Source organism: Centroberyx affinis, unplaced genomic scaffold, assembly GCF_046629955.1.
Source record: "Centroberyx affinis isolate AG114_WGS23_722 - 3 ecotype Tasmania unplaced genomic scaffold, CSIRO-AGI_Caff_v1 ptg000209l_1, whole genome shotgun sequence".
Classification (NCBI taxonomy): Eukaryota; Metazoa; Chordata; class Actinopteri; order Beryciformes; family Berycidae; genus Centroberyx; species Centroberyx affinis.
Genome location: NW_027278901.1, coordinates 332261 through 359961, shown reverse-complemented (window position 1 = coordinate 359961; position 27701 = coordinate 332261). Strand labels below are relative to the sequence as shown.

Sequence of the window (27701 nt, the reverse complement as noted above, 5' to 3'; positions counted from 1 at the left end):
TTAGTGACACGTACCAATCCTTATGCTTCTCTGATCTAGTCCAGTTGTAATCATTTGCATGGTGTACAGTATTGAAAACTTACTGGACATCTTTGGTATCCGGATGGGGCCGCTGCTGCTGCCGTCGCCCCCGTCGGTCAGAGCTTTGATCTCAATGAGGTAGTCCTCTCCAGAAGGGATTTGCAGCTCCACGCTGGTCTTATTGGTCTCCAGCACGCTGGTCCTGCCGTGCCAGTTCTGACGATACACCACCTGGAGGGGGAGCGGAGACACAGCCAGGATCTGAGAGGGAACATCTCATTCTCCGATCCCGACAGTCATAAATGAACAAAGCTTCAGAAAAATGAACTCCTAGCCGACAGCTGTGACTGCAGAAAACTACCTGAGAGTGGTGTGTGCAACCAAATACAAACAATATCCATCTTAACAAGTCATTTAGTCTATTATTGAGTCCTATGATCGTAATTTTCTTAAAGTAAGTGAAAAAATCTGCCAATGAGCTTAGGTAATGTCACTTGTTCAATGCAAATCAACTTGTTTTAAGAATTTTGTAGAATCAAGTGTCATTTTTCTTGATAGTAGTGCAGTGAAACAAGTGAAACTGCATTGGAAACAAGTGGAGCTATCTCACCTCAAGGCTGAATATGAGACTAAATGACTTGTTAAGATGGACGTTTTTTGCAGTGTACGGTCGGTATACAGTCCCTCTCCAGAGGAGGTTATGAGTTCTAAATGCCATGCCAGGTGCCGGTTTGGTCCCGATGACTCAGCATGCAGATGCAGGCCGGAAAGCACTTCAGCACAGGACTTCAGACATCCTTTTCACACGTTAATTTCAGCTCAATCAAAACACAAGATCAAGGGCTTCTCTTTGATAACAGCTCAAAAGACACATACACAGCAAAAAAGCAGTAAATGTAGTTTTAAAAAGCAGAAAAATATATAAGGACATATTTGTTTAATTCACACTAATACCTTTGCTGAATTTTAAAACCTTTCTCGTCCACATGCACTGCACGCCTCCTTAGAGCGGCGCTTTACAAAAGACTGTTCATTAAACGTGTCCACAAAAAATGAGCGAGCTTACACATCTCCGGAGAATATAAAAAACGCATAATAAGGAAAACAATACGTGAATAGCATGATCAAAAACAGTGTTTTTCTCTTCAGGAGTATGCAAAGTGGTTGAAAATATGATTCATTGTTGTACTGGTTGGTGGTAAGCTAAATTCCCTTTGTGGCACTTTTCATTTTATCACCTCGAACAGATCTTTTAATTTTGAAAGGCCAGACAGGGCCAATCCATAATGTGACACTGGAGTGCTGAGGTCTATCTTTCCACTGCAATGAGAAAGCCATTTATTGAGATGACAGCTGCTGAGGCTCTATTTGTTTCCCTACTTCTAGATTTTCTGCTATTACTCTGACAAACTCACCTTGTATCCTGTCACCTCAGACTCATTTTCCATTGCCTTGACATGTTCCCAATTTAGAAAGATCTTGGAGTTGGTCAAGTTCCACTCAATATTCCCCGGAGGCTGACTTGGAGCTGCAAGACATGTAATTATATAGACCCAAGTTGCACAAATGAACACACAAATGAATGTCATCAGTACTTGAAATTCTATAAGCCGACTCCGCAATCAGTCTTGATTTAATCATCCGGTGTTGTAGGTGAATGCGTTTCATAGCACATGCTCCTCAACCATCAAGAACACACGGTAGAGGTCAACAAAAATGGAAACGGTCTGTAATTTAAATCACCTTTTTCATTTATGTGTGTGTAAATATAGCTAATGAGAATGAAATAAAAAAGTTTGCCCTCAAGCAGATCAAAAGAAGCATATGAAGCAGATATCTGATTTGGTCTCCGTTTTGGAATTGCTTCATATTGGATTTATTGTAAATACAAACTGCCGACTGGGAAAAGCCGTTCACATCAGTGGTAATTACAAGTAGGACATGTGGGCTCCAATATCTCCCACCTGACATCACAAATTGCAGAAATGTGTAGCGGTAAACAGCGGGGAATCCATCGACACCGGCAGTCCAAGGTAATAAAAATCAAAATTATCAAAAAGTGAGCAACATCTGCTGCAGTTTGTTTATAGTTGATTTTAAATTCATAAGTAAAAAGGATTTTGGATGTGGGCGTTCAGTTAAACACATGAATACATTCAAGTTGTAGCAGGGAGACGTATCCCGGTCTTCCGATACGAGTTAAGTGTCTACTCACGTGGTTTCTTGGTGGTGACGTTCAAAGCCGGGCTGGAGGGTCCGAGTCCAGCGCTGTTTTGGGCTCTGACTGAGATCAGATAGACTGTGCTGCCCTTCAGGCCAGAGAGCAGAGCTGCTGTGTCCACAACCTTCACTCTCTCTGCTTCGCTCTCCTGAGAGCCCTCCTCCCAAAAGACGACCTAGACCAAAGGCATGAGGGTTACCGTAGACCTCCAGCCATATCCCCACACATCTCTTGTACTGCTTTTGTTGGTTGAAGTCTGAACCTGCATTTTTACATTAAGTGTTCTGCCTGTGGTGTGGCAGCAACCAAGGTGCAACCAACTAAAAGGAGTCAAAACTCTGACATTGCCTGTGTTTACAGACCACACAGACTGTCCTTTAAAGTATTCATTTGTGGCATTTTCACATAAAACATTTCCATTTTACTACTCTCTATCGCTGATTGTTATAAAACAATAGTGACTCAACCTATATCCAGTTCATCAAAGCTTTTACATTTGCTTTGGAATAAATAGAAGAACTGGTTAGTTAGCAGTGATAGCCTCCAATGGCTGAACAAAGAGTGCCACCTACAGAAACTCAAACTGTATCAACACAAAATCCAAAGGAAAAATTTTGGAAAAAAGTTTGATTGACAGCTGATCTCTGGGAAGAGTAGTGCAGAGACACCACAGCAATGAGCGCTGAGCACCAAAGATGGAGAGAGATTTGAATACATGAGTTTCTTGTACTCCGATATGAATTTTCTGCATGAATGATTTGAGATATGAATTATCTGAAATTTCTTCATAGCTGGCTACCTACATTATAGATGTGTCTCAATTATCCACATAGAATCAGATTGCAGATTTTCTTTCCCTTGCAAAATGCCAACTTTCTCCCGCAGTTGTTTCAAGACTAATCTCACAGACTCTAGGGAAGCTGTGAAGCTGTATGCACTATCTATTTTATTTCAAAACTTGCCTTTGCAAATTTGTATACTGCCTGGATCAGCTGGTCCTGTGCATTTCAGTGCAAGCCAGTATTATTTTTACATTACACTATGTTGCTGTCCTTTAGTTAAATTACATATACCTCCCGGTCCATATACATATTTCCACAAGAGGACAATAGTGTGGTAGCTTGCATTTGAAATTTTGAAAATGTTTAATACAGAGACAACAAATCGTTTCCAACGTGTTACAGCTATGCTTGGCACGCAAAGCAAATATTTTTAAGGTTCTATTCTGGCTGAAGAAACAGTTGCAGCTCCGCTTCCAGCACTCTGTGTTTTCTATACGGCTCATTATGGAAAACTGATCAAAGTGTCACTGACTGAGATAGAAAATGCACTGTCATCTGTAAGGCTTATTCTTTACTCAGGCTCCTGCTTTCTAACACTCCAAACCCTCTGAAATGTTCCACTTCAAACTCCATCCCTACTTCAGATACACTGGCGGTGAAACTGTTTTCAGCATTCCAACATACATGTATAGTATTTTCCACATATGTTTCATGTTTTCTCATTCTCTTTCATCTCCCCACCTACATTTTACGCTATCAACATATTTAATAATGCAACATCATTTCAGCTTGGGATGCATCAGCAGAGTACATACAGAGCACTGACCTGATCCGTTGCTTTAACTAAACCATTAGTTTAGATTAGAAAAAAATGATTGCGATATGATGTATTTTTCTCTATAAGAGTAAGTCCATTTGCTTTGATATCTGACATATTAAACATGGCTCTTGGTATTGGCTTTCAGCATTAATGAAACTCTGAAACCAAATACTGATATTTAATTTAGTCCGGTATCACCTGATATCTAAGGGCAGTATCGGTATCCATCCATCTCAAATAAAAACTAAAATCTTCACACTTGACAGTTAATCTCGGATTTCAATGTCCTCATGGGTTGGGGCCAAGGTTATTTTCTATTTTCCAGCGGTGAATTGCTCCCATCAAATAAAACTGCCTTTCTCTCCCTAACTAATATCCCATTGGTTAACACTTGATCCCTCCCCACATTATGTTCTGCCCCAACATCCTATAAAATGAAATACATTAAAATAAGGAAGCAAGATGCTCTCAAATTTTTTTTTAACTAAATCCCAAATTTTAAAATGGCAAAATGTGGTTATATCACTATAGTCTTCTTATCAAGAATCTCATATTTAAGTGGAAATTACTTTTGTGGTCAATAGATGCTTTAGGCTGTAAAACCAGTGGGTCTAGTGGGTTAGCAAGATTGTTTGGTGTTTCAAAGCACTTAACTGCTTTGCCTGGCTGCAAAACACATGATCATGCTGTTTCAAACCCCTGTGTTGTAGCAGTGTGTGGACCAAATACTGGGAATGGCCTCGATGCTCCTCCGCACAGGTCAAGCCACCAGGGCCTTCCATACCTTGTAAAAAACCATGGCTTCTGTAAAATAATGTTATTTTCCTCTACATTTTCCACATCCAAATCCCAGGAGAGTGTTTGTTGTGGAGGATAGTGAAGTATGATGTTCACACTTCTTTTTTTTTTTTTTTTTGTAGAGCAGCACTCCGGCAGCCCAGGGTATTGGGTTCTCTTGGAGACTGGAACAGCTGTGAACAGACCTCTTCATCCCTTAGATTAGCCTGTGAAAAATCTGCCGCTCTAACACAAGCCGTTTTTTTTTTTTTTTTTTTTTTTTTTTTTTTTAGCATCGAAATATTTCCACATCGTCGCCGGCGGCAGTGATATTCAAACGAACGACGGCTTATTGTACTGTCAATCATTCTGGGATTAATGTCTATTCCATTGTTTGAATTTAGCTTCCAGCGTTATTATTTTATTCTTTTTTTTGAAGTTTCGCTTCTTCGTACCTCATATGCAATGATCCTCCCACCGCTGGACCCGGGGGGAACGGGCTCCCAGTACACCTCGATCTCAGAGGCCGACACAGCGCGGGCCCACACTCTTGACGGAGCCTCGGAGGGCTCTGAACAGCAGATCGTGAATTAGGAATACAGTGTCGCAATTAACGGTGAAACGCATAGATTAGCTTGAATTAACGTTACTGACACACCCACCTTCCTCTGCAGAAAGCACTCTGACCACGCGGCTGAACAGCCCTTCTCCGGCGCCGTTATAGACTCCCACTTTCACTTCGAACTGGGACAGGGGCGCGACGCTGTCATTTCTGTAAACGTATCTGGACGCATCGGGCGACGCCAGCACCGTCTGGATCCAGGTGCCGCTGCCGAGCAGGCGGAAAGCCACAACGTAGCCGAAGTCCTCCCCGTTCTGCTGCTCCTCCGGAATCGGCTGGGAAAGTGACGAGTTTACAGTTGTTAGTGCAAACTTAAGAGATGTAGAAATAGTGTTTTATGCCTAGCAAAATATTGAGTGGGTGCACTGATGCGGCGTCTTTCTGCACATCGAACCGCATCCCCCCCAAAAAAAAAAACGTTGTAAAGTCGTCGCATAACTCTCGATTTATGCGCGGGAAATCTGCACCGGCTCTGTATTATCGTTTTGATTTACACAACAGGGGGGGGGGGGGGGGGAAGAGAAGAGCAGGCAGCAAATCAGGACGGCAACGCGTTTAATTAAAACCCATTTCACAGAAGCCACACCACTGCAGATAATTCTGCCAAAAAGCCCGTTCTCGTCAAAAAAAGAATCGGGAGAGAACGGCCCGTCACAATGAATGCCCGCTTCGAAATACGTCCGCGATCCTCTCACCTCCCATGTGATGACGAGCTCTCCCCGGCTCCCTCCGCCGCCGCTCACGTTGACCGGCGCGACCTCCGGAGCTGCATGGACAAGAGAGGGGAAACGTGAGGAACCGCAGCGTCTGAGGTGCGACGGGTTCTGTTAAGGCAGACGGCTTCGAATAAGGTAACCACAGCCACTCCAGCCAGAGCTACTTATTTACACGGAACAGTTTAATCGCTGAGGAATGGCGTTCGGGCTGGCAGTGGCATGAACCACCCATGTACGCCGCTGATGTTAACAGCTGAGTACATTATGTCACCTCCATGCGCGAGGCACAACAGGGAACTTGTTCTCTCGTGATTCAACCAGCGGGATGGAATCAGTTCTGCTAACCTGCTTAAAAAAAGAGACAGACACTTTCATGCCGTTGCTCGTGGCAAGCACTGATGTTTCACATGTTTTCTGTTGATGCAACCATTAATTAATCATGGCAAAAAGTTCCACAGCGCTGACACGCACATCCTCGGTGTGAATACTTAAATGATTAAAAGTATAATTCCACATGCACTCTGTCAAGTAAAGAGTAGAATGTAAAAAGACCTTGTCATCTCAATAGATGAATAAATTACAGTAGGTCACCTATCTTGTCTCCTGAAATCATTAACATTTGAGACATGAGAAATGCACAATAACTAATAGATTGGCGTGAAAACTGACAACAGATTTCAAATAGCGGGCGGCCTCACAGGACGCACCGGAGGAAAGTGAAATTAATCAGACAGTTTAATTACATTTTCCTAAGTGGGACTGATTGATTTGTCAAGAAGGGAAACAAAGCGTCGGGAGGGTACCTGCTGCTTCGGTTCGAATCTGTTTTGATGGCGTGCTGGGTTCTCCTACGCCAACACTGTTGATTGCCACCACCCTGAATTCATAATCCACCCAGGGGTTCAAATCTTTCACCGTTGCATGCAACATCTGTCCAGGCACAGAATCAGGAACTAGGATTAAAGAATTTAGAATTGAGATGCGTTATGTCTTTTTGAGGTACATTTCAACAACAAAAATAGAAACGTTTCACAAGAGACGAAAACAGTGACATCTGTAAAAATACATAAATGAATAAATAAAATCTTATCTTAACACTATTCCAAATATTTTTCTGGTGCAACAGCAGGAACTCTACAGGACCTCTTTATTCTACTATGTTTATTCCATTAGACCTGCAATTATTGCACAGCAACATCTGCATGTCACCATGCTATTTTGCACATAAATAGAATTAATAAGCTGTCAAACAAGGTTGCTTGAGTTAATGTGATTGACATTATTGGGCTGAACATCTTTCTGTGGCCTGCTTGTCATGTTTTAAATCAACATCCCAAATAAAACTGTCCTCTCAGACAAACCAGGGGTCAGGTCAGAGGGAGGTGCAACTGCTTTAGGCCTACAGGAAAAATAGGCTTTTCACTGAATCGATATTTAAGCAATATTTCTGGTAAATATTTAATAGAATACAAGGTATGGTAATGGAAGGCTGATATCGTGGATATCTTGGCACTACATTACTGTCTCTATAATAAGTGAGTGTCATAATAAGTTAATAAGTACGTGTTTGACGGTGGTGTTGGTGCGCTACCTGTTCTGACAGTCTGCCAGCCTATGGAGAAGGGGGTCCTGGCCTGCAGTGTGTATGTGGTGACGGGGCTGTGGTGGTCGGGTCCAGAGCCCCAGGACAGCTGGACGGTGGTGTCAGTAATCTCACTCACTACCAGGCCCTCCGGGGCACCAGGAGGCCCTGCCACGCCCGCAAACAAGGACAGACACCTTCATCAGCTTTATTGTGCCACAGCAGCCAAAACGAATGCAATCCATCAGAGTTAGCTTCATGCGTGGCAGACTCAAACTACACAAAACATGTTTTGTGCTTCATAACTCAGCTAATGATACCTCAAATGAGGGCTGGTGGAGATATAATGGGTTCTATTGGGAATAAGAGTCAAATTAATGCACTGATTAGTAGAGTTGGGTAGTAATGTGTTGGGTTAGATGATATCAGTTTTCTGATTTATCAGGCTGATATTGGTCTTTTATTAAAAATCAGGTAACGACCATGTGGTTCGCTGCTGATATGATTAAGGTTTTTTTCTGACCACATCTACATAAAAAGAGTCTGTAAAGCCTGCAATGAAATTTAATTTTCTATACATGGTTCATTTAATCAGTTAATTCTTCAGTTATGTGTTGTATAAATTACAACAGTATTAATGTATCCCAGAGTTTCCCCTACCATGGAATAGGTGGGCAGCCTTAAAGAGCTGCTAAATCTAAAACAATTGTTCTGGGGTTTCAGTGGAGACTTTTAGTGACATGGTCTAAATGCTGTTTCAGAGGCTTTTCCACCCTGATAAAGAAAATTCTGGGCGAATCACTGAATACTTGCAATGTTTTAGCATGAAAATGGTCAAATTTAAAGCTTTGAGTATCAGCACAAAAGTGGAAGCTTTACTACAACATTGGCATCAGCCTTTAAAAACCCTTATCCATCGAACCCTAGTAACGTACACTCTACCCCAGTATCAGGTAATGTAACAGAGCACTATTTTAATTTCAGTGATGTTAACAGTTACCAACCAAAACAACAACAAAACGATAACAAAAACTTTTGTTATCGTCCCCTCTAAATATCAGATTGAGTTGAATTATCCAAAACCTACACCCCACCCCCATCCCCTGATTAACTGTCCTCATAATTAGTCATGATTAGTTGCTAATGTGGGAACACAATGAGCTAGACTACAGTAGATGAGAAATGTCAGAAAAGTTGACTTTCTCATGGTGGAAGTATTCCCACTACTTTGATTTTATCAAGCAAAAGGACAAGATCAGTGGATATGAACACTGTTTGGTTACTGATCATTCAGACAGTCAGCATACGGTCAAGTTTGATTAATTTGTCACAATTTTTGAAGCTAAGAGAGGATGCAATAAATTTGGAGGTGTAGCAGAAAAATAATAGAACAACTACTATAATGAATTACTGCTCCCAGGGAGTAATAAGTAATATTACTTTTGAATTCGTGATCAGTCATTTATTACCTTTTTCTGAATAATGAGCCCAACACTGCTGATTAGTAGCTGTCAAACTATAGTGGATGCTGCTAGTCTAAGATGCCATATTGCAAGTAAATCACTTGCGATCCAAGAAACCAGTGATGCTGAGCGCACCAACTTCATGTATGCATATGAAATGACTTAAAAGGCTGAAGTTTCAATATCAAGGATGTCTTCCTCAGTGTCTATGACGTTCAAACGTCAGTTATGTTCAAGTACGTTTTTTTATCCATGCAAGTTGGTGTCTGATGTCTTGAATAGTCTCTGAAGCTTTCAGGGTGACTTACCTGTAACTCCAAAAGTACATTTAATAATCATGGAGCCTTAAAAAATAATTCTATAATTTCAAACGTTCATGGTCGTCAATCTGAAAATACATCAAAGCTGTTTTTCCCAATCCCTGAAAACGGACTTTTTGGAGATACAGTTTTTATCTGACAGCAGTGAGGTGTGTGTGTGTGCGTGTGTCATAATCTTCTGAAACACACCCGGAAAAATAAGCAGAAATGGAAAAGCTCCATAGAGGAGTGCTACAAAATGATAGCAACAGAAAGTAAGGAGTAAGAGCATACCTCTGACGATAAGGTCTGCTGCTGCCGAAACAGTGTCAACTGCAGTGTGCACCATACACACATACTTCCCAGAGTGCTTCAGCTGAATGTTCCTCACCATCAGGTCACCTGCAGATCCCTGATGATAAAGGCACATTTCATCAGCAATTTGCAGTGATTGACCACTTTGAAGCACCGGCACAACATAGCAGGCATCTGACAATATTTATGATTTTCAGCCTGTTAGCAAAACGCCGGGAGAGTAACTGTGATTTCTTTAGTGCCTTTGTGTAAAAAGAATGGTTTTCTCAAGCTTAACAGCTGTTGTGATGATGCTCACTGTGAAAATGTCAGTGTTATACAAGCTACTTCAGTGGGCCTCATGTGTTCAACCACAGGGAGCATAAATCCTGTAATCAGACAGATTTGTGCTCCTTTGTTCAGGTGGCCGTCGATTGAGTTACTCGTACAGTAAGATCACTTCCAGGCTGGGGAAATTTCATCTCGGTTTTCCCCCAAGACACGCAACATGGTAACAAATGATGACATGTTTGCGTGACGCGCACACACGGGCTTAAAGACAAATACCATCCTGAAGCGGAATCCCCATGGTGCTCTTATGATCTACGGCAGTTCAATCCATATTTATGATTATTTACAACTCTCTTCCAGGGAGGAAATATTAGCAATGCCATCAAGAGACCATTTCTGGAGCTGAACTTCAACACCTAAACGAGCTTGTAATTTCATGCTCGTTAAAATGGATTTGAATGAAAAAAAAAGAGTAATATTTTTCAGGGTTAGACTGATATATCAGGCCAATATTGGCCTTATATTAAATATGGGATATCAGCCAGTCAATGTCCACCTCTGATATGATGGAAGTTCCTTTCTGACCACAGCTACATGAAAAAAAGGCTGTAAAGCCTGCAGTGAAATTTGATTTTCTTTGCACATTTATTTCAGTTCAATAATGTTTTTTTTGTAAATTCACTCTCTCTATTTAAAGGCAGTAATTTATCCCAGTGCTTCCTCTACCACTGAATGTGGGGTCATCCTGCCTTAAGGGGTTGCAAATCCTAAAGGAATTCCATTAGTCTGAGTTTCAGTGGAGAGTTTTGTGCTTCAGTGGCTTTGGGGGGGGATTCTGGGGGAAACACTGAATCCTTGTAATTTTCTGCATGAAAATGGTCAAATTTAAAGATATGGAAGTATCCGTATCGGCCTACAAAAACCCATATTGATCAAACCCTAATATTTTCTTCTTCTCATTTTCTTTCTGAAATCTCAAAGCACAAGTGAGTTCACTGTCCTTTTACTATACATACCCCTCCAATCATCTCAAAATGGTCCTGCCTGTGGAAATCAATGGGTTTTCCATTAAAAAACCACTTGAAGATAGGATTCAGGGAGGAATCACTGGACACTTCGCATGGCAGCACAATGCTCTGTCCCACTGTGGCGTCCAAACTCAGTGGTGGAACTACGATCTTAGTTGGCTCTGTTAGATAATGGGGGAAAAAAACAAAACAGACATAATCATTTGTTACTGCATGCAGCACTGTGCCATATAAAAAAAACTAGTTAAATGAAGAAAGTAATAAAGCTTAATTTGCCCAGAATAGTGAGACAGATTCTGCTCTATCAGTGTAATGAATTGACCTTAAATAACTTCATTTGGGAAGCGAATGCCTCCCACAACTCTGTAATGAATAATTAAACATACTGCAATCACAATGTCAACTTAAAAGAAGAAATAAAAAAATGAACTCTCTCGGTATAATCACCAGTTATTTAAACATCCAAATCCAAAAATGCTACAGCAGCTCTTTTTAAATTAAATGTTGGTGACAAAATATTCTTCACCCGCTACTATAGACGCCAGCGGTTTGCCCCACTCTGCTATGTGAACAATAACTCACAGCTGACAAAACCATGGATGACTTATACTTCTGTCAAACCGGCAGGAACATAAAACGGCTATATATTTCATTATCAATTTCATGCTTGAGCTGGTATTTTTTTTTCCCTTTAACAAAGGTTTAAACCCTCTGCTTAAAAGCTAGTAAAAACCTGTGGACAGAAAAAGTACCTTTCACCACCAGCGTCCCCGTGCTGCTCGCTGTCCCAAAAGGGTTTCTGGCCACACAAGTGTATCTGCCTCCATCGGACTTGCTGACATTGGCGATACGCAGAGTCCCGTCCTCCATGATAGTCTGTCTGAGGAGAGGGAGAAAACTGACCCAACCCGTCATGATTTCAAATCTTCGGTTATCTATCAATCGGACATTCTCAATCGGAGAAATGAAGGATCAAATGAACTACTTCCCCCGGATACAGTCTCATTTTTCAAGCCGTTTGAACTTTTTTTTTCCAATTTTTTCATTTCGAACGAAGGCCGCAGAATCTATTCTAAAAGCCCATTTGCACGCCTCAGAAGATAACAATTATCTTAGTTGAAGCAGAACAGATTTGTTGTAGGATCAACATGGTATTGACAGCACAATAGCTGAAATGCACATGTTAATTGGATACACAACAGGCCAGTAGGGCCAGGCAGGACAGCGATAGGCAGGAGGAGAGCGACACTGGAGAGAGGCAATTTGAATGGAATCTTTACCTGCAGCCTTATCACTCTACAACATGTGGAGATTCTATCAACACACTAGAAGCCATTTCTGAAAAGTAATAAACAGCAGATATGCATATAGAACCCGCTCGCTTGGAAAACGGCGGTCTGGTCTCGAGGGAGAAAAAACTGGGAATCTCATGAGAAAGTGCTAAAACACCGAATATGGCGAGGAACACCAACCTCATTGTGGTACCCATGTTACAAATTGTATGACTTTGTAACTTTCATGTATTTCCCTATGTCAAGCGATTCCTCCGGTAGAAATGTGGACAGCTAGATGAGATTTATTGAAGTGATTTCTATTCATAGTGCTCCACATTCGGCAAATGGCGTGCTTACTTTGGCGTGTTGATTCCAAACAGACAAGTTGGAAAGCATGTAAACATATGCATAAATGAGGTAGATAATGCGTTGCTGTTGTGACCTTTAGTTTCAGTAAATCAAACAGGAACGCTGTGAGCAGCCAGCTCAGAAATCAAACAATTTCATTTTGGCTCCTAAGAATAAATATGTATTCACTCGGCCTGAGCTGAGACCCAGAGAGCATGTCTGACACGGGGTGCTTTGCGCTGATTTATTGACAAAAATATCAAACGCTGAGTGATGGAGGCGCGCTGAGAACATGACCTGAGGGGCAATGAGCTGCAAAACAAATAGAAACGTAAAGAACTATCTGCTTTGTAGACAAACTCCGTTCCATGCTGTGAATTTCTATTCTTGTCCCGACGCACAGCCTGGGTAATCACTTTTTTTCTCCTTTTCCCCATGACCAACCCGTGGAAAATATGATAACTAATCAATCCCACCGGTCCCATGTTGAGGCGGGTCCAGTGAGTTACGGAAAGCCTATGGAGATGTGGCAGTACATATTGATTGGAGAAAGAGCCCCAAAACAGGAGACTGGGGAGAAGCAGCGAGGCAGCAGCTATGTGGTCTCAGTTCACACTTCACTTCACACAAAAAATCAGAACTACAAAATTAGAGTCAGCATATGCCAAGGTGTTAAATGAGCATAATAAATCGCGCCCAGGTCAAAGTGAGCAACATGACTCTCTCCCTCTCTTCGTCTCTTCTATTTGTGCTGTTCGTGCTTAATAAAGGGAATTTTGATTAAGGTCAATAATGGCTTGTGGAACTCAAACCACAGATCCTCTCTTATACATGAATATACAAGTGATTTTATTTGCGGGTCATTTTCCGTCAGAAGATGTATCGATAGAATCAATTTCCTGTGTGTATTTCCCCCTGCATGACGTTTTTTTTTTTTTTGTTGTTGTGATCTGAAGCCAGACCTTTAATTGAGAGCAGACAAAAACAAGGCAGACATGCAAAATCAAAAGGGGTCAAAGTTTCACAAAGAGAATGGACAGCTATTATAAAGCTTAGGAGCGTTTTAATGCAGCAAGTTGATCCAAGTATTGTGTCCGAAGGCATGTAAACTCACAAACGATGATTATTACAAGTTTTTGGCTGATATTCATAATATCTGAGCCTGCACCTGCCCTGTTCTGCCCTATTCTACATCAGTGCTGAGGTTAAGGTTAATAAGAAAGCTATTATACAGCATTATTTATACCAGTAGTACTACTTACTTAAGGTTGTGTCCAAAAACTGTTCATTACATATGACCAATTTTGCTGCATACTCTAGCATGTCTATGTGCCTAAACATGTATCAAGTGCCACCTTGTTGTTTTCCATAATTGCTTAATTTCACCATGAGTCATGTCAGACAGCAATATGGATACTAGTGTTAGTATTTCTGAGATGTCTTCCCCAGCCTTTTCCCAGTTTTAAAGCTGTAGTCCAGGGTGGTGAGTGACAGTGGATGGAGTAACCATCCACTCAGAAAAAGCCACAGGTTCAATCCACCAACAGCCAAGTGTTGAAGATGCTGCACCCCTGTTCTCTCACTGTAATGCACTCTTGATAAGAGTTTCAGCTCAATATCATAAACAAATGCCGTCCCTTATTGTGTTGTATGGCTCGAGGCAATGATTATTTTTTAATCACTACAGCTATAATGCAGGCAGTTTTGGACTTTGGACAGTTTTAATAATCAAACTTTGAAATGAATGTATCCAATCTAGGGATGGTGCAGCTAAATAAAACACAGTATGAAACATAACCATTTTAAAATAAAAAAAAAAATATTAGAGCCAACAGTGTTTGAGGGGAAGAAAAATCAATGCAAGATATGCAAATACACTTCGAATTCCAATGTTGTCAAATATTGTCACTCTATTTGTGTATTTAGTGATTAAGCATTCCATTTACATCCATAATTTGATTTTGGCTGAAGTCCAACAGTTTCCATTGATATTATTTTATCAATAAGAGTCAATAAAATACAGCTCTACGTTTGAGGTGCGCTGTCTCTTTTAGAATCACTGCCAAAATATTGGATAGGCTTATTGCAAATTAAAGTGAAGACTGGATAATGAGAATCACTTCAGTTATAATTTGGCATGTAATTACAAAAAAAGTGGGTTATATTAGACAAGTCAGATGCATGTACGTTTAGCCTTAAAATCACATTTTGAAGCTAAAGTTGATCATTGCTTTTCGATGCAGCATGGCACTCACATGAATTTGGAAGTGATAGATGTTTGATAAGAGAAGAAGACAAATGTATGACAAAATCTATGGATTTTCTGAAGACAGAGGCTGGAGGCAGCCCTGTGCTCTTGGACCATTTTAAATAAGCTATTGTGAAACAGCCAACAGGTACAGTACTTCAGTTTTTAGACACACTAGAGAGGTATATGTGAAATAACAGTTATCGGCTATCACTCCCAGTGCAGACTATTGTTCCTGCTGCCCACTTTATTTAATGCTACTTCTCAGGGAAGTCGATGGAAGTTATCAAAGTTACTTCCTTAAGAGAACAAAGAAACTATGTTCTTGCAGAAAATTGATGCTATTAAGTTAATTCAGCTTAAGATTGACAAGGACTTCTATGAGAAGGATAATTGATGGTGTTTTATATAAAAAAGTAGCTTCAATTACATGTCGGAACAGTGGTTTAAGTGAGCAGATGTATAATTTATTTTTGTACTAGTCTTATAGTTCATGGGATTTTATGACAAAGTATGATTAAGTTTAGCTAGAAACATGCCCTGTACCTGTATTTCATTGGTGGATGTCTGTGAATATGTAGCCAGTGAGTGGTCGGTCCAGAAGGAAAGGGGTGACAGAAGAGGAGAGAGTGAGGGCCCGGTACGGAGAAGTTTTGTTTCACATTTTGAGCATTTATATAGGTTTTGTGCACACAAGTTTTTGTAATTTTGTATCTTTGATGGATAAGCTAGATAGCGCTTTGAGCTACCAGGCCTACGCTCAAAGTTCCTCTGGCACTGCTGGATGAAAGAGAGAGACACTGCCGGGAAGCACCATGCTGTATCGTTCGGGGACAGATGCTGATGATCGCAGGTGTGAGTGATTGACAGCCCATGCAACACTGAACTATCAGTTACCACACTTCTTTTCTTTTGTTGCTTTTTTTGCAGCGAACCAGGCCTGCAACGTTTGGGTTTCTGTTAGATTATTTTTTTGCCGGCTGTAAGAAAGTGCATAGTGCATTAGGTTTGTGCGTGGGCCCACAAATAATATGGTAATTGAGTCTTGAGGTATAGACATTGTGTCTGGTAAAACATTTTTTTGTTTGTTTTATGTATGGAGAATATTGTGAAACAGATTTTTGTGAAACTTAAAGGTGAAATAGAACTGAAATATTTTATTTTACAATTAATTTACGTAAGTAATTGAGAATAATTTTTCCTGAGTGTGGTTTCTGTCGATCACTTACATGCTATTTCTATTGTAGGAATTAAGCCTAGTTTAGGTGTATTCATTATTTTGCTAAAGGTAAAACTACATCAGTGGTGGTAAATTATTTTGGTTTGTCTGTCACTGCTTAAGTCTTATGGTTAAAATATACTATGGAGGCCCAAGATAACAAACACTGAGTCTATCAGAGTTAATGAGAATAATATATTAAAAGAACTCACGGCCCTGCCCATACTAAATACCATAGGGCTACACTTTCAGCATGGATGCCCTAATATGCCATGAGGCCAAGGGAGCACCTTCAGCAGCACGGACAGCACTCTTTCTCCCAGCGTAGGCCACTGGGTCATTGGAGAGGGTAACTGGCAGGTTTTACCCCGATGCTCTGCTCTTCCTGCCTCCTAGCCTTCCTCTAGCTCTGTAAGCAGAAGGCACCGGCGGAACAGGTCACATCTGCCTTCAGCTCCATTGTGCAGTAAGTGGCTTCATGCTGGACAGTGAGCATTTTCTTTGATTGTTGACAACTGGCATACTGCTGTGGATTTTCTGGGAACTGTTGGACTCCAGTCTGCTCCGGACATTGGATTTTGTTAACGTTTTTTTTTCTTTTTGAGAGCACCCACCTGGATCCATCTCAGCCCAGATTCACCTCCCCTGTTTTTTTCTGAACCTACACAAATTTTTCTGAACCTACACAAACATACCTTAGTTTCAGTTACCTCCCATACTCTTTCCCTGGACATTTAATGAAAGGAGCTTTCATACTGAGATTGAAGTCTCTTGGTTCTCATCGTATCTATTAGGCTCTCCTAAGGCCGGGAAAACACAACACACTCAAACACGGGTTCTTTGAGTTCATAGCTGCTGCCTCAGACCTTAAATCATGACATGGTGTGGCCCGTCATGTAGCCTGAGGTAGAGTGCTCCACTGAAGGATATAGTCAGATTGTTTTTCTCTGTGGTTTCCACACAGAGAAAGTCCCTGCAGGATCTCTGTGCTACATCCAGCTCTTTGACCCACCTTGAAGAGCTGTGAAGCTTCAAACCACAGTATCTTTATCTTATGCCATACAAGACTGACAGACTTGCGGTCATGGTCTGAACCTTATATCCAGCTATAAAGGCATTAGACCAAACTATGTCAACAGAAAACCTACATTTGCAGCCATGTGAAAAGCAACGTTTCTATCTAAGAAAATCTCTTTAACTTGGACCAAGCGAGGCAGTTTATGCAACAGTGACTTCTAAAGTCCCCTTGAGCGGAGACATAAATAACAATGAGCCCTAGAGATGAACATGACCACAAGAGGAAGACCCTTTAACAGATGCCATCAATGGCTTGAGCAGCGATGCATACAATACCCTACCTCTTGCTGTCCTTCAGGAGTTCGCCCCCTCTCCGCCAGGAGATGGTGGCCCTGGGGGAAGCATGGGGACGACACTCCATGACCACCTCGCCCCCTCTCTGGATAAGTGTGGACTTCTTCACGGGACGCCGGGTGAAGTCAGGTGCGGAGGCTGAGGGAGAGACCCTTGTTAAGCCCATTTGTCTCGCTTGGCGGAGGGGCAACAGCTGCGCATCAGCCGAAATGTCAAGCGCATCACCGGCAATTAGAAAAATTGCATTTCATCACAAAGGCCTGCCTGGCTTATTTTATGAAATAATTATGGAAATGAAAGCAAGGCCAAGGCTCAGTGAGGAGCTAGTTCAGCTTTTTTTTTTTTTTTTTTTTTTTTTTTTTTCGGTTTGTTTGTTATTACTGATGGGAAGTGCTTTCATTCCACTGACAGCACGATGTACATATATCTCAGCCTTGCCTCTGGCTCGATTCTTTGTAAACGGTACAGAGCAAACAAATTGCTTACCCACAACCTTGAGCTCAGCGCTGGCATAGATGGCTCCATGTTCATTCTCCGCCACGCACTGATACATCCCAGAGTCCAGCAGACTAATCCTGGATATGGACAGTCTACCGCCTTCCACATGCACCCTCTCCTGCAAATCAGTCCAGTTTTGATTACTGTTTGATAACATCTTGATTGATTTAATTTGTTTGCAGGAAATTGCTTTGAATACAGGTAAGTGGATTATCTTTTCTTTTATAGTTTGATCATCTATTTAACCAGAGCTTAAGTCAATCAGTATTAGCTAAGCCCCCATAAAGTGAATATTACCGCTGATGGAGTCTGTGTGGAATAGATTTGAATAAAAACTGTAAAATTTGAGCTGGTGTCTTTGGGATGAAAAAGTGGGTTGAGACGGGCACATTGTGGCAAATTACAATGATTGCCTGTAATTTTCAAAATATTCTCAGTGTTATTTGGTGAGTCTTACCTCTGCTGTTAGTGGCTGCCCATTCTTCAGCCATCTGTATGTAGGCTTAGGCTTACCGCTGGCTCTACATTCCCACTGCAGATTAGCCTCAATAGCCATATGAGCATCTTTCAGTGTCTGGACCCAGTGCAGATGTTCAACATCTGGGGGAAAAAAAAATGGCAATGAATATCTGAATATTTATTGACAGAAATGTCAAAACGTGTTGCACTTCATTTAAGGATTCACCAGTTGTTCTGGTGGCCTTCGAGATGAATTATGGATTTGAACAGGTCTCTCCAGAAGTTAAAAACCAGGGAACCAATACTCTGAATCGTGATTTAATACACCCACAAGCTGTTGCACTGACAATGAATGGCTTTGTGGACTCATACAATTTTGTCTGAATTTTCTCATCCAAAAGAGAATCCTGACATAGCAGTGGCATTAGCTCCAAACCAGAAAATATACTGTTATTTCTGTCACTGACATGATATCCATCGTTTTCAGTTCCTTTTCAACAGAGCTGTATATCGGACAGGGTCAGGTAAGCTTCTCACTCCTGTTTCTCACTATGGAAGACAGTTGTGGCTATCCAGTGATAAAGGCAGTGCTTTCCTAGGACACAAAAATAGCTTATTTCAAAGCTGAGTTTGATTGCTTGTTCCTTTGGAGGTGTTGGACCTATCCTATTTTCCAAACGACCTTCTTATTTTCTACTTCACTCCACTGGTTAACAGCACTATTCAAAATGCCAAGGGAGCGCTTAGAAACTTCACGATCACAAAACAGAGAGAGTAATTGGCACAAATTAATGCCAGATTATCCTGGCATAATAAGGCTGTTTCACGCTGTGGGGAGAAGGTTTTTACATTTTAACTTACTGTATAATGATGAGGTTCTGTGTAGCTCAGTGGTTAGAGCCTGGCGCTAACATTGCCAGATTTAGGGCTTGGATTCCCACTGAGGCCACCCATACTAAAAATGTATGCATTTATGGTATTATCAAGCACTTTCCACATTTCCCTCCAAATGCAAATACCAAATGAGCAAAGCTATTATTCTATTCTATTCTGAAAAAAACTACTTTCATATACAGTATATTGTAGAAAGCATTGGATATGGATGGGAACTTGTTAGGCTGAAAAAGAATAGCAGACATCAACATGGGAAAGGCAGCAAAAGAATTCATGGTTCTTACTGTGGAATACGAGTTGACCTCTGGCAACGTTTCTCCCTCTGTTGTTTTCGGCTACACACTCGTACACACCCGTGTCCTCTGGACGGAAATATGGAATTTCCAAAACCCCGTTGGCGTGGTTGATTTTGATCTTGCCAGGGAGTGGATTTCCGTCGGCTCTTCTCCATGAGATGGAAGGCACTGGGCTGCAGAGGTCAGACACAAAAGGTCACCGCGGCCCACATGCTCCCGCTCACGCTGACCAAGTAGTTGGCTGCCATGTGTGTCCGTCTGCTCAGCGTAATAGAAGACGCCTGGCCCCTTTACAAATGTGACCAGTGTGAAGGGAACCACGCCGTACCAAGCTAATGTTGTTGACACTTACTTCCCTAAGGCAAAGCATTCCAGCTTCACTGATGATCCTTTAGAGACGTGAAGGGTGTCAGGAAACTGAACCTCAATCTTTGGCTCGTATTCGCCCATCACCGCTGCGTGCGGGATAAAAGCAAATCACATCATTCAAAACACAAAACATGAACATGCCGCTTCCCCGTAATTCATGTTAGGTGTAAGAGCTGTGGCGCGACTGACACGGGCGGAGAGGGAACCTGCGTGTTGACGCCGTTTACAACAGCATTTGGCTTAGCGGATGGATGAGTTTGGATTACATATCTGCCTCAGCTCAAATCTTAAGTGGTACACATAACCGGTTGTGATGGGGTTTATGTGTGGCAAGCCCCGTGCTGTGTGTGTGTGTGTGTGTGCACGTGTGTACGTGTGTGCGAGTGTGCGAGCGTGTGCGCGTGCATATTTATAAGAGGGGACTGCATTTCTGGATATGCAAATGTGTGTGTTCATGCAGATAGAGAGGGTTTTTCGCATACATAACCCTGTATAGTGCAGAGGCTCTGAATAGTGCAGAACCGTGCTCGTAAGCAAAAGCAAAAAACAAACAGTGTCACGCTCAAGACAAGCGATTTATCTCCTGAGCGTGCCCTCCCTCCTACAGTATGTGTCAGTTCAGTGCCTAGCATAACCGGGAGGCAGCAGAGGGCCAGGGGAGGATGCTTACCGTCCCTCCGCAGCACCACGGGGGTCGGAGAGCTGAACACGGTGGCGTTGGTCATCATGTTTCTCACCGCACATGTGTAGTTCCCCACATCTGAGGCCTCAACTTTGGCTATGTACAAGTTCCCCGTCCTCTGGGAGATGAAGCGACGCGTGTCCTGTTGCAGGAAACTGCGTTGTCCATTGAAAACCCATGAATATTTGATCTCTGCAAAAAAAAAAAAAAAAAAAAAAAAAAAAATCAAAAATAAACAGGATAGGAAACCATGCCCACAGAGTATTGTGGCTATTGAGAAATACAAATAAAAGATGCTGCTGCGTCCAATGACATTCCCAAATCCACTAGCGCGACGAGTCTAGGAATAGATATATGGGAAGAGATACTAATCGAAAGAAAGGACTACATATTCTATTTCTCTGCCAATAAATATACATATAAGGAGACTTCACAGCAGGAGCCAAGTCTGGCATCAGAGTAAAATCAAACAAAGGGGAGGAGATTTGCAACGGACACCATATACAAGGTTGCACATGCGGCTATTAGTCCTTCACTAGCCAACGTTACTGTGGTCAATGTGAGATATAGTTGTATATATATTTTAAAGGAAATATGTATTTAGTTGATCTATGTCCCTGGGCACACAGATTAACAAGGGGGAATAGTGTCAGATGAGAGAGGGAGAGAGAGAGAGAGAGAGAAAGAGAAAGAGAAAGAGAAAGAGAAAGAGAGAGAGAGATGCTTGTTAAGGGAGTGCAGAAGGAACTTGGCTATTAGAGCAACCCTCCCATATCAGACATATGACATCCTGCAGTCAGCCCTTTTGACTGGGCAGACAGTAAAAAGTCCCAACTTGCTTCCTTGAGGGAAAACAGTGAATTAAAATCATTACAGGGAAAGTCAGGGCAGAAACTGACAGACCTTTCATGATTAGGGACTATCAGAGACCGGGTCTGTTTAAGAGCCGCAGTCTCACAGCAACAGAGGACTTGCAGGCACATAATCTTATGTCCTCTGACAGAGTTTAACTCTCAGCACGGCTCCTTTTAGACCACTTACCTATTGATTGCTCAAAGAAGCTTCAGACGATTCCTCTTTTAATGCGGTGCGTCACTGCATTTCTCAAGTGGTGCATCAACAAGCACCAAAGAGGTTTTGACATAATTTAACCTTATGGTGTTAAAAAAAAAAAAAATGGTTTGCTGTTTTTCAATTTTTGAAATACACCTCAAGCCAGCATTATCGTGTACTGAAAAATCCCATCAAATGTGTAGCAATGGTCTGTTTAAGAGGGGGAAAAAATCTCCTGGATTGCAAAATAAAGAGATGGAGGGTTTTGGGGTGGTGGGAGGGGTGGAGGAGTGGGGGAGGGGGGGTGGGGGGGGGCAAATTGCTAAAGTGTGGAATCCCTTGTGGCCGTAGGATTCAGTTGCAAACAGAGAGCGGAGAAAGGCTGGTACACTGGCGTGAAATTGTGCTGGTGGGCACCGAATGGCTGCAGGAGTGCAGACCACTTTGAGGGTCTGCTAATCAGCAGCACACAGACACATGAGCCGACTCACAGCTGTGCCACGGGATAAACGCTCCCCCGGCCGCCGCAGCCACCAGCAGCCTTTATTACCCGCAGATAACCTGCCCACACCGAGAAAAATGACAGTCGGGAAGTGGAAGCACTGGAGACTTTATAGATGACAGCGTGGTCACAGATCATATGGGCGAGAAAAGTGAGCTCAAGGTTAAGAAGCGCCGGGCCGTGAACTATAGACGCGCGGGCATGGGGTTTGGACAGGTTTCAGCTATAAGAGCAGCGGCTGATCATAAAAGTTTCCCCCCTGTCTGACAGATAAGGAGAAGTGAGTGCAAAACAGGCGTATGAGAGTTTGAAACAAGAGCGAGCGAAGAAAAGAAAAAAAAAAAAAAGGGTCGGTATAAAAACAAAAGCGGCACAGCGGTGTTACAGGGAGATAGTGAGCAGCAGAGTGAGGAACAATAAAGATTGCTGAGGCAAGCAGGAGTGTGAAGCTACAGGAGACAATGCGGAAGAGTTAGGGCAGAGCGGCGTACCTCCGTAATGGGGCGGAGGGCCGCAGAGCAGAACCACGGCCTGACCCTCTCTCACCGACACCGTGTTCCTCGGCTTGCTGCTGAAGTTCTGCAGAACTGTTGAATATAACATCAGAAACGACAACTTTCAGGGGTTCGGCAGCTGAAATAACTCGACGCTAAGGTGACATCCTGGGGAGGGCATTTCATTCCGCAGAATATTTCCCCGTCTGTTCGCTCTGCTTGCACCTCAAACCCTAGAGTTCCCTGTTAATATTGCAAGGTGAGCGAGAGATGTGGGAGAAGGTGGACCGAAAATGCCCCCTCTCCAATCTAGCTTGAGAGATTACTTTCCCCTTTCATTAAATGCCGCTGCGTTGCAAGGTGAAAATAAACAGCGCTGAGAAATATCAACCCCAAACGCTTGGAAATACCAACCGAATCCCAAGAGGGATGGAGCAAATATCAGCAGCGATCAAATCAGAATTCAGTTGATTAAAACAATCTTAATCAAGACATAAGTAGAGCTTATCCGTTAGGGCTGGGCGATATGGTTGAAATCAATATCATGATAATCATAAGGATTTTTCTCGATATCAATATATATCACGATATGGTTCATGTATGCAAAATCACGTTAAATAATCAAATTAATGTTCATCTCATTGAACCAAATGGTAATGTTAGATGTGATGTCAAACAAAACTGAAATATTCAAATAATATTCCTACCATACCTCATTTTATGAGAGTTTTTAAGTAAAATTTGCTTGTCATCATCAATTCAGACAGCAGAAATGTGTGTCACGATATTAAAATATCTTCATATCATCACGATATGATTCCACTGAAAGACGATAAACGATAATATTGAATTATCGCCCAGCCCTATTATCCGTTCATGTACTCTAATTGCGCTACAAACTAGTATGAATTGGTAACACTTAACATGAACTCCAGTTTCAGTTTATGACACAGAATAACACCTGAACAAGTTTCATGACAGCTGGATGACACATTGGTGGATACGGATTCAATCCATGTGTCAGTTTTGATAGTATCCATGTAATAGTTATGCCATCTCTGGCATAGCAACGGAACAGTGTAAGTTTAACGAGTGGAAATTTCAAAATAAAAGACCTGGCATTGGAAAAAAAAAAACATGCAGTGAGGTTAGCCGTGACAATCTGTGCTGTGAAGCTGTTTCTCTGGCACTCTGCATGTGTTTGTAAGCATTAAAAGGTGAGAAATAAACAGGTTGTGAAAATAACAAGAAAGAGTGTGATTTTGTCACATTCCAAAATTAAGCTGTAGGCAAAATAATGCTAAAATTCAGACTTATTCATACTTAATTGCTTATAGGGCTGCAGGCTTACTTCCTGACAGAATGACACTAAGCCCACTACTACCTGCTGACATCCGTTTTGTTCTTTTGTTGCTTTTAATTTAAGATGGGTTCTGGGTTCATAACCTGAATTATTTGCTTGTCTTCTAATCGATTGTGCATGAAATCACAGCAAGAGTCTCTACATTCCGTACCCTTTCAAGGACAAACACAAAGATCCATGTCTCCAACAAAGCTCATATTCAAAAATCAGTATAAAAATCCACTCACATGCAAATTGGACTTTGGCCTCCCTGCTGACAATGGTCCCAAATGTGTTGGTGGTGATGCACTGGTAAACTCCTCCATGGTTGATGGCATGCGGGTTATTGATCAACAGGTTCCCTTCTACAAGGCTGTAGTTTAGATCCAACTTTGTACTAATTTCTCTCCCATCCACTTTCCACCTGGAAACAGTTCAGATAACAATAACAATTGTCATCATCATCATCATCATCGTCATCACCACTGTTTCCACCCAGCTCTGTCAATCCAGCTGCTGTAATGGAATCATCAGGGAACAAACATTTGAGAAGGGTGAACTCTTCTTTTTCTTCCGATGAATGACTTAAAATCAAATCCAGCCTATACGTTCCCACAATCAGTTATCATAATCAGCTCAACAGAGCACTTCACAGCACACACACCCTGATGCCACACACACTCCCACCTTATAGACAGTCAGAAGTGAGAACAAATACTTACCTGTAATGCGGAGGCGGGTTTCCCTTCGCTTTGCAATTGATGAACACCTGGTTATCATCGGCGTGCAATGGGAATACACTGTCACTGGGCTCCTGGGTGAAGACAGGACCATGGCCTGGGTTCTCTGTGTGAAAGACCACATTGGTTGTACCGTGGCACCAAGCCAATGCCACAGAATTAACACAAAAACAAATCACTCACTGCTCAGAAAACTGCACCTAAACCCTATACCCATATAATTAGCTGCCAGCAAGCCTCTTTGAGTGGATTCTGGACTTATTAAACCTTGTTGTGCACATGTCACAGAGCAGATAATGCACTGACACAAGAGAGCAATTAACTGATTATAACCCCGTCGCTTTCCTCACAAGTAACTGTGGCGCATTCTATATAATTTACGATAAATACACAAGTCATGAGCTCGTCTTTTATTTTTCCGCCCTTGTTTGCACTTTCATCTACACCCAGGTTGTTTTGGCTTGCGTGACTGACCAGTCAAGCCTGTTGTTTTGGTTAGCTCCAGCCAAAATATCAATACGCGAGAGTAATTAACCAATGTTGCACTAATTACTCTTGTGAAATCGTAACGTTTCTTCAATAGATGCCCCCCCACACACACACACACACGCACACACGCACTTACGCACCCACGCTTCCTTTCCTCGAACATCGTGGGTCTGATGCAAAGCGGAGCACACTGCACACTAGCAGCTCTCGCTCTTATGCTGCTCTTGGAAAACTGGCCATTTTTCTTTTTTTCTTTTTCTTTTTCCACTTTGAGGATGAGATGCTTTTTTACACGTCTCTAACCTTGACTAGGACAAAGAGCGCTCCCTCCCTCCCTCATCATCATCATCATCATCATCCTAATGAGAGTGGGAGAGATCTTCGCCTCAGGTAAGGGCCTTCTTTCCCCAGCCTCGGAGGGAGGTGCTTCATTTTTACCCCGGTTGCTATGTCCTTTAAATTAAACAAATTAATGAACCTTTTATAGCCGGGGATATTCCACCTGGGAAATGCTCGGGCGCTGGGTGTGAGCGTGTGCTTGAGAAGAGTCCTGCCCTGTAAACCTAAACATACCGACTGGACTGCCCGCTAACACACACACACACACACGCACGCACACACGCGCACAAATTACTCTTAATTAGGTTTCATGTGGATGCATACAAATGTGAGCTCAATAATGGGTGTATGTATCTACAGACACTGCCAGAGTGTTTGACATGTGCGCAACCCTTCATTCTCCACTGTTGTGTTTGCAGTTACCGGCTGCATAGATATACCCCCGTGAAACTGCTGACTTGAGATGAGATGCTAAATCAATGGAAATGGAAGCATAAATAACAATACAATAGACCCCCACTCCATATACTGTATAAATTTAAATGCATTTGTCTGATGACTTGTAAACTGTTGGCTTGACTTCAGTATATATCTGTCAACCGGGCCTGTTAAATCTCACTCCATAGGCTAGGCTGCACTGGTAAGAGCACTTTGTGAGATTTCAGCTCCTCGGCTGTAGCTCATACAGATATTTGGGGACCGAAGCCTAATGTTATTCTGGTTAGTCACCAGTGGGGAGGAGCAGCTTGCTGTTCCATGGCTTTACGCTGGTGAGAATAGAGTGGAGAATAAAGCAGTGTTGAAAATAGAGTTGGGTGTGAATTTTTATAGTGGTTGCCACATTTCTTGTAAGTGACGATGGCCGGACATAAAGCAAGAAAATTGCATAATAAAATGAGAAGGCATAAAAAGACCGGAGAGAGTGATTACTCTCCTGTACTGGCACAACTTTATTCTCACTTCAGATGTAAATCTAATAGTGAGACGCTGACATTAAAACTATTCAGATCAAAATGTCACATTTAAGTGTAAGAGGGTGGGTGGGGGGGTAAAGTGGTCACTTTTTATTTAGAATGACAAGATGCAGTTTTACTTCACCCTGTTAAATAACAGAAATTTGTTCAAATATCTGGCTCAATGATGCTGCTTTGCCCTGACATACCCAGCTAAGAAGTCTTTAAAAGGAATGTGACATGTAAATCTACTGTTAGACGCCTTAATAGATTTTCCAGAGATTATGGAAGGTTTTGCCCATGATCTTCAGTTAAGATACTGAAGTCACTAGAATTATGATTCCTTTGGAGACTGGCGTCATTCCTTTTAAGCAGATGAGGAAATGATATCTCACACATGCACGGGGAAGAGGCAAACACTCCCTGAGAGAGATGTATGCAGATCAGGTGTGTCATCAAAGGCGACTTGAGGGACGTCTTACCAGCCAGGCACTCCTTGAGTGACAGAAGGATTAACAGTTCCCATGGCAACAACATCTTCATTTTCCAAGGTCAAAGATTCTCCTTCTTCCCATCCAGTTGCCAGTGGAGTGGAGAATATTTCCTGGGCAAACTCCCCTTCCTTTGGCTCTGGAAGAAAGGGAAGGCAAATGAGCAATGTGGAGATGCTCGGTCTACGCTGAGGCTTTTGGAAAACCGAGCTGGAACTTGAAGGAAAATCGGAGAGCCATTAATAATGCATTTATCCAAATAAGCGGAGCCAAGATCCCATGCCTGAGGGCCAGCTAGCAGCTGATCCTCCGGAGCTGATATTTAGTGTATACATTCTGCTGCTACACTATCTCCCAGGAGCAAGTCGAGGGAAGAGAGGAGCAAAAAAAACAGATTTGAGGCTTACAGCAGCAACAGATGAACACGGCCTCCCGCCAAAGGCAATGTTAAGCTTTCCCTAAAACTGTTGGTTCAACATATTTACTCTGGGAAATGTGTGATGTACTTTACTGCATGTTATTTATCACAGGGAATGCTAATGAATGAAGACAAAATGTGATTTGAAATGGACCTTTTAAAGAGCAGAGGGTATAACAGCATGACAAGACATATTAATTTAACTTGGCCTTTTTTAAATGAAGATGAGAGTGTAATCCATCTGTGGGCAAATCATTCAATCCACTTCAAAACATGCCAGACAGACAGTGAAATCTTTCATGGATA

General features: G+C 42.1%; 1 protein-coding gene across 1 annotated transcript; it reads right to left on the bottom strand.

Annotated features, from left to right (window-relative positions):
- On the bottom strand, positions 1-27023 carry LOC139661498 (contactin-4). The gene is made up of 22 exons (XM_071539954.1): positions 26962-27023; positions 26134-26138; positions 24688-24811; positions 24214-24389; positions 22621-22716; positions 20563-20766; positions 19876-19978; positions 19512-19696; positions 18332-18474; positions 17863-17992; positions 17364-17514; positions 11669-11796; positions 10905-11077; positions 9598-9715; positions 7551-7709; positions 6763-6912; positions 5939-6009; positions 5284-5518; positions 5077-5192; positions 2237-2417; positions 1437-1549; positions 1-252 (listed from the first exon to the last, which is right to left on the bottom strand). Exons 1-22 carry the CDS (start codon positions 27021-27023, stop codon positions 1-3), a joined length of 3075 nt encoding a protein of 1024 aa, XP_071396055.1.
- Between the last annotated feature and the right edge of the window lie 678 nt (positions 27024-27701).